The 17680-nt window shown below is 40.1% G+C and overlaps 1 protein-coding gene across 1 annotated transcript in view; it reads left to right on the top strand.

The window, feature by feature from the left end:
* LOC119647649 (titin-like) overlaps positions 1-16646 on the top strand; it is a 448809-nt gene extending 432163 nt beyond the window's left edge. The window contains 17 exon segments of the mRNA XM_038048710.1: positions 794-871; positions 2368-2419; positions 2729-3551; positions 3553-4310; positions 4873-4914; positions 4977-5228; positions 5300-6265; positions 6930-8312; positions 11603-11893; positions 11951-12092; positions 12149-12864; positions 12931-13230; positions 13296-13595; positions 13816-13920; positions 15201-15395; positions 15456-15758; positions 15996-16646. Coding sequence (XP_037904638.1) covers positions 794-871; positions 2368-2419; positions 2729-3551; positions 3553-4310; positions 4873-4914; positions 4977-5228; positions 5300-6265; positions 6930-8312; positions 11603-11893; positions 11951-12092; positions 12149-12864; positions 12931-13230; positions 13296-13595; positions 13816-13920; positions 15201-15395; positions 15456-15758; positions 15996-16180 — 6891 coding nt within the window. The 3' untranslated portion in view covers positions 16181-16646.
* Positions 16647-17680: the final 1034 nt, after the last annotated feature.

Genomic DNA, 17680 nt, shown 5'->3' with positions numbered 1-17680 from the left:
AGAGCAAAGAACCCTTGCCTAAGAAGCCTGATGAAGAAAAAGGAAAGGAAAAACAAGACCGTCCAGAGTCACATGATCGAATGGAACCATTCGAACCTACTGAATTTGATCGTACAGAGCTTCCGAAGGATGAACTAGAACAGGTCGAAATGCCATCTCAGCCAGAAGATGAAGAGAAAACAAGAAAACCGAAACATAAAAAGAAAGACAAACCAAAGCCGGAGCCGGAATCTATACAATATCCTATTGTTCCTGGTGTTCCAAACCACCAGAAGAAACGCCCGAGGATACTGTTAAGTTCCGTATTCCAAGCAAAGACATACCAGAAGACACAACCGATGAAATTAAACTTAAACCATTTACTAAACCCGAAGAGGTTGAAGAACAGGAAAAAGTTGTGCCAGAGGATGACGTTCAAGATGTTAAACCGAAGCCTAAGCCAGACGATGAAGATAAAGAGGCTGAGAAAAAACCTAAGAAAGTTAAAAAGCCAAAAACAAAAGACCAAAAGGAGCCGGAAAAACCAACAACTATTGAAGAAGCAATACCAACTGAAGATATTCCAAAGGAAGAATCACCTCAACCCGAAGAGGAAGTTATTGAGCAGTTTGAAATTTCAGTTAAAGAGAAACTACCCGAAAAAAGTGAAGAACAGGAGGAGGTCGTTGTGAAACTGGCAAAGCCAGAACAGCCTGAAGATGTTGAAATCGATTTGCATATTCCCAAATCAGATATTAAAGTCACAGAGGAGGCGGCAGACGAATTCAAGGTAATCATAAAAGAGACTGATGAGAAAAAAGAGGAAACTCAAACCGAAGAAGTCACTATTGTTAAAAAGAAAAAGAAAATCAAGCCGGAAACAAAGGAAGAAGTTCCCGAAGAAACATTTACAATAAAGAAACCTAGTGAAGAAGACGAGACCACAATTCCTGCAGATGTAAAGGTAGATTTCAAGATGGCGCCGGAAAAAACACCCAAGGATGATGAAGCGGAAGTGGTACTTACATTGAAACAGACTGAAGAGGTACCAGAAGTTATAGAGTCCGAGCAATTCGAAATATTGGTGAAGGAAACGCTAAAACCAACAGAGAAAGTTGTCGATGAGAAGCCTGAGAAAAGAGGTACAACCATCTGAAAAAAGAAAAACCAAAAATTGTTGAAGAAGAAAAACCGGAAGAAAAAGTACAACCGACCGAAAAACCCAAACCTGAAGAAAAACCTGAAACCGTCTCACCTGTGCAGGAGGAGACAGTGGAAGAAACGTTTACCCGAGCAAGAAATTCCTTACGAATTTTCTATAAAAGAAGTAAAGCCAACTCAAGAAGAAGTTTTCAAAGTGAAATTGACGGAATCAGAGGCTCCAGAAAGTGCTGAAGATTTCGTTGTAAAATTGGTTTCAACAAAACCTCAAGAGGAAGAAGAACCAGTTGAAACATTCACGATACGCAAGCAAAAGGAAGATACTGAAGATGAAGTTGCTGTCGAGATTAAGCTTACACCAAAAGTAGAAGAATTCGAAGAAACAACTGTCGGTGCCTCTATCAAAAAGAAAAAACCCAAGAAAAAACCAGTTGAAGAAGCGGCAGCAGAACTAAAAGTCGAAGTCATTGAAACTACTCCGACTGAGGAAGAGGAGCGGCCCACTGAAGAAAGAGAACAACCCGATATTGAAGATGAAAGTATTGCTTGAAGAAATTCACGAAGTTACTATTAAGGAACAACCCAAACCAGAGGAAACAAAATCCGAACCTAAACTTGTTCAAGACATCCCTAGTGAAGAACCCAAGCCAATATCAGAAGTAGTTGAAGAAGTACCCACCAAGGAAGAAGTTTTCAAAATTTCAGTAAAGAAGAAAAACCAAAGGCCGAAGAGGCAATTGAAGTCCCTGAAGCAATTGAGGAGAAACCTGTACAACCAACTCTACCAGCGGAAGAAGGAAGTTCCTGAGTCTTACGAGGTCACATTGAAGGAAACTAAGCCAGAAGAACAAGTTCCTGACGATGTTGAGGTATCAATCAAGCCTAAGCGAAAGGATTCCAAACCACAAGAAGAAGTCGAGGCAGTGATTAAATTGACGGAGCGCGAAGAAGAAACTCCTACTGAACAGTCAGTGATACTTCCGAAGAAGAAAAAGATTCCAAAAGAGCAAGTCGAAGATGTACAGATCACGCTAAAGAAACCAGAAGAAGAATTACCTGAGGAAAATTGCACAGGAAACTTTTGCATTATTGAAAAAACCTAAGCCAACAGTAGAAACGGTTGAGGAAGTATCTGCTGAAATTTCTTTACCACAAAAAACGCCAGAAGACCAGGTTGCAGAAGAAGTGACAATCAAAAAGAAGAAACCCAAAAAGCCTTCCATCGAGGAAGCTGGAAGCGAGCTAGTAATAAAGAAAACGTTAGAGTTCGAACCTGAAGGTGTTATCGAGGAAGTAGTCGAGAAGCCAGAAGATGAGGAAGAAGTTCCAACCCCGGCTGAAACTATCGAAGAAGTGGTTGTGAAAGAGCTTGTTCCTGAAAAAAAACCGGAGGAAGTTGCCGACGTTACTGTGAAGAAGCCACAACAAGAAGAAAAGCCAGTTGAAGAGGTAGAAGCACAAATCGTCCTGAAACCAGACACTCCAAAAGAGCAAGAAACTGAAAATGTCACTATCAAAAAGAAGAAGCCTAAAAAATCCGTAGTCGAAGAAGCAGAAAGTGAATTAGTAATTAAGAAACCATCAATAGAAAAACCTGAGCAGGAGGAAGTGTTTGATGTTACAATCAAGAAGCCCGAGAAAGAAGATAAACCCGTTGAAGAAGTAGAAGCCCAAATTACACTTCCACAGGAAAAGCCCAAGGATGAGACCGCCGAAGAAGTTACTGTGAAAAAGCGTAAAACTAAAAAACCGAAAACCGAAGAAGCTGCAGATGAATTGGTAATAAAAAAAGTGGTTGAGCAAACACCTGAAGAAGTTGTAGAAGAAGAGGTAGCAGAAGTTACCATAAAGAAGCCTGAAAAAGAAGATAAACCCATTGATGAAGTCGAGGCGGAAATAACACTTCCACAAGAAAAGCCCAAGGATGAGACCGCCGAAGATGTTACAGTGAAAAAACGTAAACCCAAAGTACCGAAGACCGAAGAAGCTGCAGATGAAGTGGTAATAAAAAAAGTGGTTGAGCAAGCACCTGAAGAAGTTATCGAGGAAGAGGTAGCAGATGTTACGATAAAGAAGCCTAAAAAGGAAGATAAACCCATTGATGAAGTTGAGGCGAAAATAACACTTCCCCAAGAAAAGCCCAAAGACGAGACCGCCGAAGAAGTTACAGTGAAAAAACGTAAACCCAAAGTACGGAAGACCGAAGAAGCTGAGGATCAATTGCTTATCAAAAAGGAGGTTGAACAAGCACCTGAAGAGATCATTGAGGAAGAAATTGTAGAGGAAGCGATAGTAAAAAGAAGAAAGCCTAAAGTTCCTCACTCGATTGAGAATTTAGAAGAGGAGGAGGTGAGCCTTTCTCTCGCCAAACCTAAAGTGATATCCGAAGATGTTGAAGAAGGAGCAACAATCAAGAAGGAAACCCAAAAAGCCGAAACTCACTTCAGATGAGGCAAGTGCGGAACTTGTTATCAAAAAAGAAGAAGAAATCGAGGAAGAAGAAGAAGAAGTATTCGAAGAAGAGGCACCTGAAGAATTTATCGTGCGAAAGAAGCCTAAACCGAAACCACAACAGCCAGTCGAGGAGCATACCTCTGAAGTAACCATCAAGAAACTTAAGTCAGTTAAGCGACCATCTAGACCCGATATTCCTGAATACACAGACGTTGAAAACGTTACATTCAGACCTAAGTCAACCAAAACCAAAGAAGATGTAGAACAGGAATTTAAAATTTCACTTGACTCATATGCAGAAGAAGAAATTTCAATGTCCGGTAAAGTAAGACTAAAGAAAATACGTCCAAAAACATATTCCGAAGAGGCTGATGAAGCGAAAATCCGTATAATACAAGACTGGGATGATGGTGAAGCTCCAATTATCGAAGAAGTTCTAGATGATAGCGAAGGTGAAGATAATACAATGTATGATGTCGACGAACCAGAAGAATATTTAGAACCTGAAGAATACTTGGAACCTGAAGATGTTCCAGAAAATGTCGAGCTTAAATTAAGGAAAAAGAAACAAAAACCAAGATATTCTGTTCAACATGAAGACGATGAGGAGATTTTCATTGGATTACGGAAAAAGAAGCGTGATGACTCGATTACCTATGACGAGGATTCGCTGACGGTTAAGAAGAAGCGGAAACCATCACAGAAATTCTTGCAAGGTTGTTATAATTAATTTTGTTTTTCATATATTTCGCAAAAAATAACAAAAAAATATATTTTACTTAGCTTAATTTTCAGTATTTTTAGATAGTAAGCTAGTTCACGCTTATATGATAACAAAACTTGAAGCGAGGTAACAATAGTCTTATTCATTACTAACAACGATTTAAGAGTTATTGTTCCACAGGACGAAAAAATAACCTTATACTAATATCTGACTAGCACAAGCAGGATCTCCTATCTACCTACGAATACTAACATCAAAACCCTGAAATATATAGAGAATTTCCTATCGAACGAAGATACCTAACAAACTCCTTATTAACATTCTGCGGTCCAAGACAGTAAATAACATATTCTGAGGAAGTACTGAATTAACTTGCACCAAATTATCCAGTGCTTCCCTAGAAAATTGTCCACTTAGCCGCAAAAAAATTCTAACAATTAAATTAATGCGCTTAATACCTGCCCCTAAATGCATTTGGATGTGTTTTACTTGGTTGTATTTCCTAATATCCTTTCGAAACCATTTTATCTGAAATATCCTTTACTTAATTGTAGAAGAAGCATCTCTTAGCCTCACCCGAGAAATGCAAATTGAAGGTAAATATTCAAATCGAAAAAAAATCGGTCGCGATATAACTTTAGATACTCTCCCCCAACAGAATCTGATGAAGAAAATGTAATGTACTCTATCTGCACATACATCGCTGATAACGATGAGGCCATCAACTTGGTGGAAGGAGAAAAGGTCCATGTTATTGCACGTCACAGTGCCGAATGGTGGTACGTTAAGAAGCACTTAACAGAGGAACAAGGATGGGTACCATCACAATATCTCATGGATTCTGTCAACTACCAAAGATACGTAGAGAAGAAACTTCATGAAAAGATAGACAAACTTCCTGTATTTGAAAGTAAGTATAATAGTGAAACTCTTGTGATTTGTCCTGTCAATGTTTAATCGTTTGTGATTAACAACCAAAAGGGCCTGCAACCGATGAGAAGACGATGGCCCCCAGATTCATCGAAAAACTTAAACCAATTCACACTCCTGATGGATACACAGTTCAGTTTGAATGCAAAGTCGAGGGATTGCCTAGACCGCAGATAACCTGGTTCCGTCAAACAGCAATTATCAAACCATCACAAGATTTCCAAATATATTACGATGATGACAACGTAGCGACTTTGATTATTCGTGAAGTATTTCCGGAGGATGCAGGCACATTTACCTGTGTGGCTAAAAATGCTGCTGGCTTTGCATCTAGTACAACAGAACTTATCGTGGAAACACCACTCTCTGACCATGGCTCAGACATCACAGGTCCATCTCGAAAGAGCATGTCGCGAGAATCGTCTTTAGCCGATATCCTTGAAGGAATACCACCTACATTCTCTAAGAAACCAAAAGCTCAATATGTCGACGAAGGAACCAATGTAATCTTAGAATGTAGATTGGTTGCTGTTCCTGAACCTGAAATTATTTGGACATTCGATAATGAGGAAGTTATTACTGAAGACAACATCAGAATAGTGACCGAATCAGATATGCATATGTACTGCAGTGTGTTGCACATCACTAAAGTACGAAAGGATCAAGAAGGAACGTATGAAGTGATTGCCCGTAATAGAGAGGGTGATGCAAAGATGCCAATTATTTTGAAAGTCAAGACTGGTGATAAGGAAGCACCGCAAGTTCTTGAACCTCTTCGTAATATGATCATAAGGGAAGGAGAAACTGCAATATTGACTTCACAGATAGTCGGCAATCCAACACCGAAGATCACCTGGTATAAGGATGGAAAACCAATAAAGGAAAACACCAAATCTTCGAAGGATTTATATTCATTGACCCTTCTATCACCCAAGCTAAGTGACAAGGGAGAATACACGGTAAAAGCTGTTAACCCAATGGGATCAGTGGAAACAAGTGCATATCTCACAATCGAAGGTAAACAAATCTATTTCAATACAAATTTATTCTTAAATCAATGAGAAAGTATCGAATATTCGGTGTTCTTGATTGCAGTTCATTTAGACAATTCAATTCGTGGCAAACTGAAAGCTAGTTCTCAATTACAAACTTGCATTCAGAAATTTGAATATAAGGGACTCAATTCAATCCTATAATATTCGTTTTATAAAACTTCAAGGTACAAGTTAAATTTTCTGCACAGAACGACCTTCCCCTTTTATTGCAACTGGCTTTAATCTCATTTCAATAAATGAAGGATACCGAGATCATTTTCCGGATTCAGACCGATCAGGGCTCTCCAGAAACGACTATTAATTTAAATAAAAGAACATTTTATCGGAATATAACCTTTTTGTATGCCGAAGTCATTATATTACAATTTCTGAAACTCTATGGTGTATACTATTATCACACCAGAGTAGTTTAGTTGAATAAATACACTTGGAATAGGAAAACTGTCGAAGAGGATCACTTAGATTCAAAATGACACCACTTCGCCTAGTATTGTACTATTACTGTCTATTTACAATTGTGTATTTACGTGTTTTTTTATATATTTTACAAAGTCGGTGTATTTGATTTCCACGATATAATCGAGATTTTATTCTTATTAACATAAAATTTGGATCACTCATTCCAGAAGCTGAAAGCAGCAACCCAGAGCCTCCACTCTTCGTTAAGCGTTTCGAAGAGCAGAACGTACCTCAAAATGGCACCATCAAATTGCAGGCGCGTGTCATTGGTAATCCTGTACCAGAGATATCCTGGCTTTTGAACAATATGCCGCTTCAACCTTCCGATAAAGTACAACAATCGTATGATGGCGAGAACATCGAGCTTACAATATTGAACGCAAATAGCGAAACAGATTCAGGTGACTACAAGTGCGTAGCCAGCAATCCTGTTGGCAAAGCATCACATGGCGCAAAGATCATAGTAGAAGTAGAAGAAGTTACATTTACAAAGAAACTCAAGAAGAAGATCAGCATTGAAGAGTCTCAATCCCTGACTCTGGAATGTGAAACCTCACATATCGTTTCTACTAAGTGGTATCACAATAAAAAGGAACTAAGCGGCATGGACCACCGCGTCGTTGTTCAGGACGGCAAAGTTCATAAGCTAGTCATCAGAAATACGAATCTTAAGGACGCAGGTACTTACGTATGTAAGGTCAAAAATAAGGAAACAGAGTCCACGGTTGAAGTGCTCGAACGCAAACCAGAGTTCATTAAACGTCTCCAGGATTATGAGGTCAAAGAAAAGGACACTGCCATTCTGGATGTAGAGATAACTTCCGATACTGCAGATGTAACGTGGTTGAAGGATGGCGAAAAATTGACTATTGAAAAGAAAAACATTGAATTTATCAAGGAAGGAAAAGTGCGCAAATTAAAGATACATAATGTTACCATACACGATGAAGGAGAGTATACATGCGCCTTAGAAGATCAGGAATGCTCTTCAGAATTAGTAGTCATCGAATTGCCTCCGCAAATTATCAAAAAAATGGATGACGTTACCATCACCAAAGGCGAGAAAGCCACATTCGAAATTGAATTGACGAAAGGTGATGCGCTTGTTAAATGGTTCAAAAACGGAAAAGAAATTCAATTCTCAGAGCATATTCAACTTAGCATTGATGGTAAAAAGCAAAAACTGAAAATTTACCAAAGCACAATAGAAGACGCTGGTGAATACACATGTCAAGTTGGTGAGCAAACAGCAACAGCCAAACTAACAGTAGAAGAGCCAATAGTTGACTTCACACTCAGGCTGCCAGAAGTAACGCTCGTGACGAAATCAACCGATGCCGAATTCACAGTGCAGCTATCACCTGAAAATCAAGATGTTGAAGTTACATGGTATAAGAATGGCAAGAAAATTAAACCTACCCCGAAATATTCAATTGACGTTGAAGCGACTATTCGTCGACTGGTTGTACACGATGCAACTGAGGACGATGAAGCTGAATATAGTTGTGTTGCTGCCAATGCTCATACAAAGTCTTCTCTGAAAGTACAAGGTAAGGAAACATATTTAAAAATCACTTTCAATTTCAACTTTAATACTTGAAACCCAAAGGAACGATTTGAGGGAAACAAAGTAGTTTTCATTTAATGTCCTTTTTTCAAGCAATTAGGATTATTTGTAATAAAAGAATCCCGAGACTTTCGTAAATTAGATGGTCATATGAATTGCAGAACTTCTATAATTACCATCACTTCAACAAGGATATGCTATTGCCGTAGATTCCTTTCTCTGAATTGCACCGAATACTAACAGTAGAACAGAATCGATCAGGCTCGTATTTTCAGAACCAACCCGTAGCATTTACGAAGGATAGCAGCTCGCCCACCTCGCAAACAGAGACCTCCCTCTCCTCTAGAACTTCAATGCAAATTGTAGGGAATGCCGAGTCTGGCAGCATGGTCCTCTATAGGCCTGTGCCCCGTGTAAACCATCATAACCCTGTATGCATCTGCACGCACTTGGTTTAAAAGCTTCTGCAATTGGATTTGGACATAAGAGGATTAAATCCTGTTGAGGTGGTGACCCTTCGCCATCAGCGCCGTCAGCGGCTGTTAAATAGTTCAAAAACTTACGCACTGTGAAAGGCAGAGCCTCACCTGGCTAATTCGTCCGCCCGCTCATTCCTCTCTATGTTCCTATGGCCGCGAACCCTGAGGAGGGTGCCGCTTAGTCTAGAACAACCACGATTGTGTACATCTAGAAAACCATTTTCGACCGAAGATCCTATTTCCTTAGAAATTAACTGCCAATCTTAGTTCATTTAGCCGGCGGAGCATCAGTTCCGTGTTAGTTGGATTCATGCCGAGTCCTCATCTTGCAGGCTACACCTTGCAGGCACTTTTCCCAATGTGCTCTTCATGATTTTATTCATAATGGAGGCAAACGTCACTGGCACCACGTCGTGGTCGGACAGAATTTCATTCATAATTATCACCCAGAGAGATGGCACTACCCTGAGGCGTCCCTCTGTTTTGATCACGTAGCTAGCCCCCAAATCAGATTGGATTATTCCAACATGAATACTATCCAATGCGTAAGATATCCCCCCCCCCCTCTCCCATTCAAATTCTGGTTAAAGCCTCCTTGGTAATCTTAGTACTAATCTTGTTAAATGCTCCCTCTATATCTAGGAAGGCAACTAGAAAATAGACCCTTAGTTTGGGGGGGGGGGAGCCGTAGCTCCGAGCACTCAGGCCATTGTTAGACCCATTGTACTATCCCCGTAAATCGCCTATTCAATGACTTTTCGTCTACGGCGTTCCCAGGCTTTACCGAATTTGAGCACATTCTCCAAAAGCAGAGAGTGAGCAGATTCTTCATTGAACTTTGCCAAGATATCATCGTCTGAGATCTGAAGATGCCGGGCAGATGCATAAAAAGTGCAGGACCGTCTCCTCCTCCTCCTCACATTGGCTGCACATAGCCGAAACCACTACCCCAATCTTTTCCATATGGTAGTTTAAGAAGCAGTGTCCCGTTAAAAGCTCTACTAGGGTTTTCATGTCCCACTTCTAAAGGGACAACAAAAATGCCGCTCTAGTGGCCCTAGGCTTTTTCACAAGGATTTTCGCCTACCGGCAAGAGTCCAAATTTCTCCACTCGGCTGCGTGAATCCTTGTAATTTCACCCTTCAGAGTGACAGTAGATGGTCGGATTCCAAGAGTTGGTTCTGGCACCACCATTGTGGATCCAGACCTTCGGCGAGCCAGTCTGCCAGCCTCCTCATTACCAGCGAGGTTAGAGTGCCCCGCCACTCACATCAGGAATGTTTCGTTCAGTCGGCCAAGTTTCAGCAGCACCTGATGACAACTCCACACCAACTGACTTGATATGTCGTTGCTGTTTAGTGCTGATAATGCCGCCCGACTATCGGAATAGATTCGAATGGTGCGACCCCTCTATTTTTGTCGCAGACATCCTTCTGCTGCCAATGAAATGCCATATATCTCCGCCTAAAATATAATAATAATCGTTGGCGCAACAATCCACATTCGATCAGGGCCTTGAAGTGTATTAGAGCACTTCATTCAAGACCGTAACGGTGTAGTGTACCGTACACTGTAGGAGGCAATGTGGTCAGCAGCCTGAAATATGGTCGTCATTTTTCCGAGGGGTCGGACCAGTTCTATAATCGGATTCCCCGAGAACACCACTGCTCCCGATCCACCCTCCATGACTGACCCGTCTGTCTTCTCAATTCCAGCAATGGATTTGATGCGCTTCCAATGGATCGTGACTCGGGCGCTCAATTCAATTTTATACATAACCCAATCTGTCTTCCGCGGAATCTGAAATGGAGTGGGTAGAGGTGGATCCATGCCCATTATGAAATTAATGCGTCTGTGATCCGAGAGTGTGATATCGTTTGATACTCTTCCACTCTCCGATCAGAGCCTTGATGCCAGGAGATGCCACCGTGATGTCGATCACCTCCCACCTGACCACGTTGAAGAAAGTGGGTTCATTACCCAAATTAAGGATCTGCAAATCGGTTCCTACTAGATACTCCAGTAGTTTCGATCCTCTTGCATTGATGAACTTCCCCAGCATATGTGGTGAGCGTTGACATTACATTCTGCTATTACCCCCTTACTTGAACTAAAGATGCGGAAGATATTCAGAGTTTGCACTCCAGAGATCAAGCTCCCCTTTGACCACGCAGCCGGCGTATGTTTTTCCATCTTGGCTTGAGGTTCTATTAGCATTCCATTAGCTTCAGTTTATCCCCATCAAACCAACAGACAAACAAATCTTTATCGGTCTGAAAAATCTACTCCCAGCTGGACCCTGCACACTCTTGGCTCACCCGAAGACGGTTTCTAGCACCCACCACGGATAGTCCATGTACCAAATTATGAAACCTTAATCTGAAGCATAATCCTAACGGCACTTAAGAATTCTCACTGAGCTTTAATGTTAACTTTGGATGTAAGTGAAATTATTCACGAATTAGCCTAAATGGTAACTTCATTTGGCCACACCTTGTTCGGTGCAATTGTCAAATTGGTTGAGCGTCAGCCTCCCGATCTCGCGATTCAAACCCTGGTTTGTCATGGATGTTTATGTTCATCTTTGTGCTATCCCACTGTTGTAGGCTTATCATTTGTACGGCCTCAAGTGTTATAAAAATCGAAATGGAAGAAAAAGACAAAATGAGTGAATAGGAGACGTACATAGACCCAAAGAGAATTATCTCGGTCTTGTCTTGTCTGTGAATATCAGGAATTCACTCAACTCATTTTTAACATTTATTAATTCATACAATTGAATTATTATTTACAGAAATTCAAACACCGCCAATCATTCTATCTGATAAAGATCAGACATATAAGGTCAAAGAAAATGATGATGTCGAGCTAACGGTTAAGTTTAGCGGATCTCCGAAGCCAGAAGCCACGTGGTCAACGTCGAAAAAGGTTATTAAAAAATCAAAACGAAAAGAACCAACACTCGACGAACAATCGGCCTCGCTCACTATCAGAAAAGTTGTTGATGAAGATGCAGGTGATTATACAATCAAATTGAAGAATCCAATTGGTGAGGCAGAAGCGCATTTACATCTAATAATAATGAGTAAGTTCAAGCTATAGGTGTTCAAATTCAGTAGATACTTATAACATGTTTTCTCAGGACCACCAACCTCGCCTGGAGCTCCGGAACCGTTGAATGTTATGCATGATTCTTTGACTCTTTACTGGAAAGCACCCGAAGATGATGGAAATAGCGAAATTATTGAATACATTTTAGAATATCAAGAAACAACAGAGAAGAAGTATTTAATATTCATTTGTTCAGTTACATAGATCTCTCTAACAATTGCCTTTACAGATGGACGCAAATAACCAAACTCAAAGACACAACTTACACAATAACAAAACTGAAAACCGAGTCGTCCTACGTGTTCAGATCAATCGCCGTGAATGAGATTGGTCCTAGTCCACCTTCGCCATTGTCACCAACCATTAAGATCGAGGCTGATGAAAAGAAGGAAAAGCCAACAGTACAGCAACAATTACAGAATATTGTATCAGAATTGAACAAAACAATTACTCTGTCATGCGTATTTGGTGGAAATCCTACACCAAAAACCAAATGGCTCAAAGATTCCAAACTTATTGATTCCACAAAAACGGTTTATGAAAATCGTGTAGCTAAATACACTATTGAAAAGACAACTATTGAGACTGAAGGTTCATACACTTGCATTGCCGAGAATGATTTAGGAACAGTAGAAACAACATGTACAGTCACAATACAAGAAAAACCACAAATCGATATTGAAGAGAGATTCCTTTCCCAAAACCTGCGTACAAAGACAAAATGGGAGGTACCAGCAACATTCAGAGGTGTACCACGACCGAAGGTTACGTGGTCCAAGGAATCCATGAAATTGGAAGAATCAAAAACATGTAAGATAACTACAGAAGAATACTCATCAACTATTTGCATTGAAAAACTCACAAGAAGAGATTCCGGAAAATATACAATTAAGGCTAAGAATTCCGCTGGTGAAGCATCGGTTGATGTTCTCCTCAAAGTTATTGGTAAGAGTCATGTGAAAAAATTCTTTGGAGTCATTTTTTTCTATTGTCCTTTTGTGCTTTTTTTAGATAAACCTAGTAGACCGAACTCAATGGAAATAAAGGAAATCAAAAAGGATTCGGTCACACTTGAATGGGAACCACCACAGGACGATGGTGGTTTGGACATTACCAAATATACCCTCGAAAAGTGTGATCCAGAGAACATGATTTGGATGAAAGTTGCTGATATCGATCGCGACATCAAGTCCTATTGTGTACAAAAACTCAGTGAAAATGCACAGTACATGTTCCGTGTTATTGCTGAAAATCCAGTCGGTGCATCAGAACCTATCGAAAGCGATGCTATCACAGTTAGACGCAAATTCGGTAAAAAAAGATCCCCAACGAGAGAAGCAAGCTTCTTCATTGCACTTTTCCTTTTCAATTTCCAGATCGACCAAGCCCACCACGTGCACCGATCGATGTGACTGGAATGACTGATACTTCATTCACACTTTCATGGGAAGTTCCTGAAAATGACGGTGGCCAGAAGATAATCGAATATATTGTTGAAATCAGAGAGTCTACCACGTCTTCCTACACAAAACTTGGAACGACAGAGACAACACAGATCCTTGTGAATAACTTAATAAAGGATCATATCTATCTGTTTAAAATCTACGCAAGAAATCAAGTTGGCATCAGTGATGCTTTAGAAACAGAAGACAAGATAATTGCAGGACGAAGGATAAGTAAGTGGTCCATTTATATCAATTTAATGATAAGCTCCAATATCGCTTTTAAGCTTTACTAATGCTATGTAACCCTAATGTATCTTTTATCTGCTTGCCGTTGCCTGTTATTCCATTATACAGTTAGGTTTGGAGAGAATCTTAGTAAGTTCATAGTCATTTTCACAATGATACATGTTTAAAGATGAAGCAAACTAACTCCAATTTCTTATATATTTAGCACCACCATCGCCACCGCAAAATCTCAGAGCGCCCGATATCACAGGTAGAAGTGTTACTTTGGACTGGGAAGTGCCTGCTAGCAATGGAGGTTCAGAGATTACAGGTAATTTCTTTATGGACTTTATAGTGAACAGATTTCATACCATCAATAGTGGAGTGTTTTTAGAGTGTTCGTTGAATATAGGGTGCGTACGGTATTTGAGGACAACTTGAAAGTAAATCTAATTAGCTTTAAGTTCGAACATGAATGAATGAAACTTGACGATCCGGTTCCGGAAACCATTGCATGCCCGAATCGAATGCTCCTTGTTCATGTTGACCATAACGGCATTAATTACAGCCTTCAGAGAAGAAATTATGTTATGAGGATGTTTGTTGGTTTCACGTCACGCTAAACTAGGCTCCATACGTAATAATCCAGAGGATTAAGGTCTGGGGAGCTAGGTGGCCATAAGTTCGGTGTTATGTGGTTATAGAAATTTTCAGCCATCCAATCTTGTGTTACCATCGCTTTGTGTGAAGGTGTATGGGCTGTCATCGCGAACACTATCAATCCAGGGTTTCACTACTGTCTCTAGAACCTCGATATATGCAGCAGAATTCACTCGAAGTCCTTGAGTGAAGAAGTAAGGTCAACATCCAAAACCATAACAGTAGCTGGAAACTTCATGTGCATGACAACGGGAACTTCGGTAGGATCGAGCCATCTGTCATTTCTGCCTTTTGACCTTTTGGTCTTGGTCAACATTTTTTTCATCAGAAAAACACCATAACATCTCAGGCGCTTCAAGGTGTTTAATTTTTCTTAGAAGGCGTTTTGATCCGTGTTTACTTCGACATAAACTGTCGTCTGCGCAAAACGTAGGATTTATACCGGAGATCTTCGTGGACAAGTCGACGGATAAGACGGTCAGAAACATTAAGCTGTCTCGCAAGGACCCTCATTGATTTTCAAGGGTTCTCGTCAATGATCATTTGCACTTTTTGAATAAATTCTGCAGATCGGACAGTGTCAGAACGTTGGCGTGTTTTTTGTGTTTTGCAACAGATTCTGTATCGCCGCCTGATGCTTCCAATTAACGGCGAACCTTACGAACTAATGAATGGGCGCGCCTAAGAAAATTAGAGATTTCTAAATCGGTGTGATTTGCACATATAGCGACGATAACCGCATGTTTCTTCATTTCTTGAGTTAAGTTGTAGTCCTCCATGTCTTATCTGGAAAAGAGAAGAAAAATAAAATAATTTCAGGAAATTATAGCGACATATATACATGCCCCCAAATACCGTACGCACCCTGTATTTTAACTTTCCCTTTGAGTGAAAGATTTGAGAATGATAGACTGCAAAAATAAACAAATTTATCTTTTTACATTTTCGCAGGCTACGTAATAGAAAAACGTACAACAACGTCAACTAAATGGACGAAGGTAGTGACGCTCGATGCTCACTGCCTACAATACACGATCGATAACTTGAAAACTAAATGTGAATATACATTTAGGGTATTCGCTGAAAATTCAGTAGGTCTCAGTGCTCCAGCTACAACTGATACTATCTTACTGAAGACACACGCAAGTATATTATTGAGTAATTATTTCTTGACAAAACCTCATATTAAAACCGATTTAATTCTAGCCGTTCCTTCACCACCAACTGCTCCTCTTGAAATTCGTACGATCGCTGCTAATGCAAGCGTATTCGAATGGGGTATACCAGAATCTGATGGAGGTGCGCCATTACTTGGGTATAATATCGCCATTCGCGACATGAGGAGGACTATGTGGATTGAAGTTGGACGTGTGCCACCCGATGTACAGAAATTCCAAATTCGAGACCTACAGGATGGGCACGAATACTTGATAAGGATATACGCAAGAAACGAAATCGGCTTAAGTGAAGCCCTTGAATCGGATGAACCGTATAAGGTCCTTTCTGCAGGTAAGAAAACGCTGAAATTTATATAACATCACCTAGCAGCACAGCTATTGATAATACCGAGAGTCGCAATTGATCCCTGAGTGGGGCTATCATTACCGGTTTCTACCCAAATATTCAGATCTCTTTGGGACTTCCCAAAGAAACCTACACCTCCCCCTACCCTTCTAGGACGACTCCCCTTAACATTTCACTTAGAAGAATCCAAAAAATTAACCATTTATCACTCTTCTAACGCAGGTAAAGAATATTTGCCGGATGAGCCACACACTGAGCCAACGGGCATGAGTACAGAAAACACCTCGTCCTGGCTACGCGACCACAACATGGACGCTGACATCTCATCATATGCAAAAGCGAAACTGCTGCAAAAGGACGAATACTTCTTCCGCATTTGGTATTATGCTAAAAAATTATTCAAATAAAACCGATTACCGACGAGTTTAAAAATGACTTCAAAAGTAAAATTGCGTTTTAGCCGAGGAAATATTGGCTACGTTTTCAAGTAAATTATCATTAACATATCTTAATTATATAACTTAAAATATTTAATAATAAGTTGGCAATAATTATATAAAAGCGAGCGAAGAACTAATTATTGCTAACTATTCGTTTTAATTTTATTTATTTTCGTTTTTATAATCTGTGATAAATAAGGTAAAATAATAGTCATTGAAAACTCTAAACTGAGAAATATCGATAGCGTTAGATCTTTTACACTTAATTCATGTCAAAGGGTAATACACGATCGAAACGAGAATTCAAGGGAGACAATATAGGTGCAAAAATACGTTGGAATTCGAGAATCGAAAATGTATTATTCTTTGAAAATGTTATCGAATATACTATACGATTGTGTGACAATAAATAAATAAAGATTATTGAATGACACGGTGCGTTTGATTGTATGACAGAAATCAGGAATACCAGATTCTACGCTACGAAAGGCAAATCTCGCGTTAATAGTAGAAATCGAAGAATAAAAGGAAGCACAACAAAACTCCAAGAACGGGAGTCATGGTATCTGCATCTGCTGTCCTGAGTCATCGGATCGTACCTCTTCCCCCTATGCTTATGTCCTAGCGTAACCAGATGGTAGATTTCTTGCAAGAGTGCACTCTTAAAGTGTTTGATCAAGAGATACAACTCTCACTCGTCGACTATATGTGAAACCATAACTATCCCAAAACCGACACCATGAAGCAAATTCAACTCTGGGGTACACATTTATTTCTGATGTGTCAGATCTGCCATCGAGTGGCATAGTCCTGCATTTAAAAAAAAAAATATGTCCGCATTCAAGCAATGGACTCTCCGCGGTTGATATGGGGCTCTCCAGAAGTCAAGCCTCTCGTCCAACAAGACCGTTAACGAATGATGATAGCCACATCCTCTACGAGATGAACCTACTGTTAACAAAACGCTAAGAATTTAGGGAAGTCGAAAGGTACCTCTCCCAATTCAGAGTCCCGCATACTTGTGGGAAGGAAATGAAATTGATAGAAAATAAGTCGGAATACGGGAAACTGGACGCTTCGGGTATAAAAATTTTATATTCATCTTATTCTATTATTATATATATTGATATGTACAGCAACATTATATTTGAAGCAGTATTTAGGTTGTGGTGGGCCTCCGCAGGGCGATCATGTTATCTTTACGACGAATGACTCTGGGTGCTGACCAACTGACAAAAACAATGAACACCGCCTCGCCGTAATACAAATAAAGACATTTGCAATCGATAGGGGATTGCACTCATCACGGAAAAATTGTGAGAGAGGCGTCTTCGATAGTTTGGCCATGTCACACTTAGCTAAGATTGACCTCACCATGGAAGTCGATGGAACATGATCGAGGTGGGGTTTCCAAATCTATTCAGGCCTAGGCAATCAGCACGCAAAGTGGTGAACTTGACCTAGACG

The sequence above is a fragment of the Hermetia illucens genome, chromosome 2 (genome assembly GCF_905115235.1).
Source record: "Hermetia illucens chromosome 2, iHerIll2.2.curated.20191125, whole genome shotgun sequence".
Lineage (NCBI taxonomy): Eukaryota > Metazoa > Arthropoda > Insecta > Diptera > Stratiomyidae > Hermetia > Hermetia illucens.
Note: the sequence above shows the minus strand (reverse complement) of the source record. Positions and strands in the feature narration are given on the sequence as shown.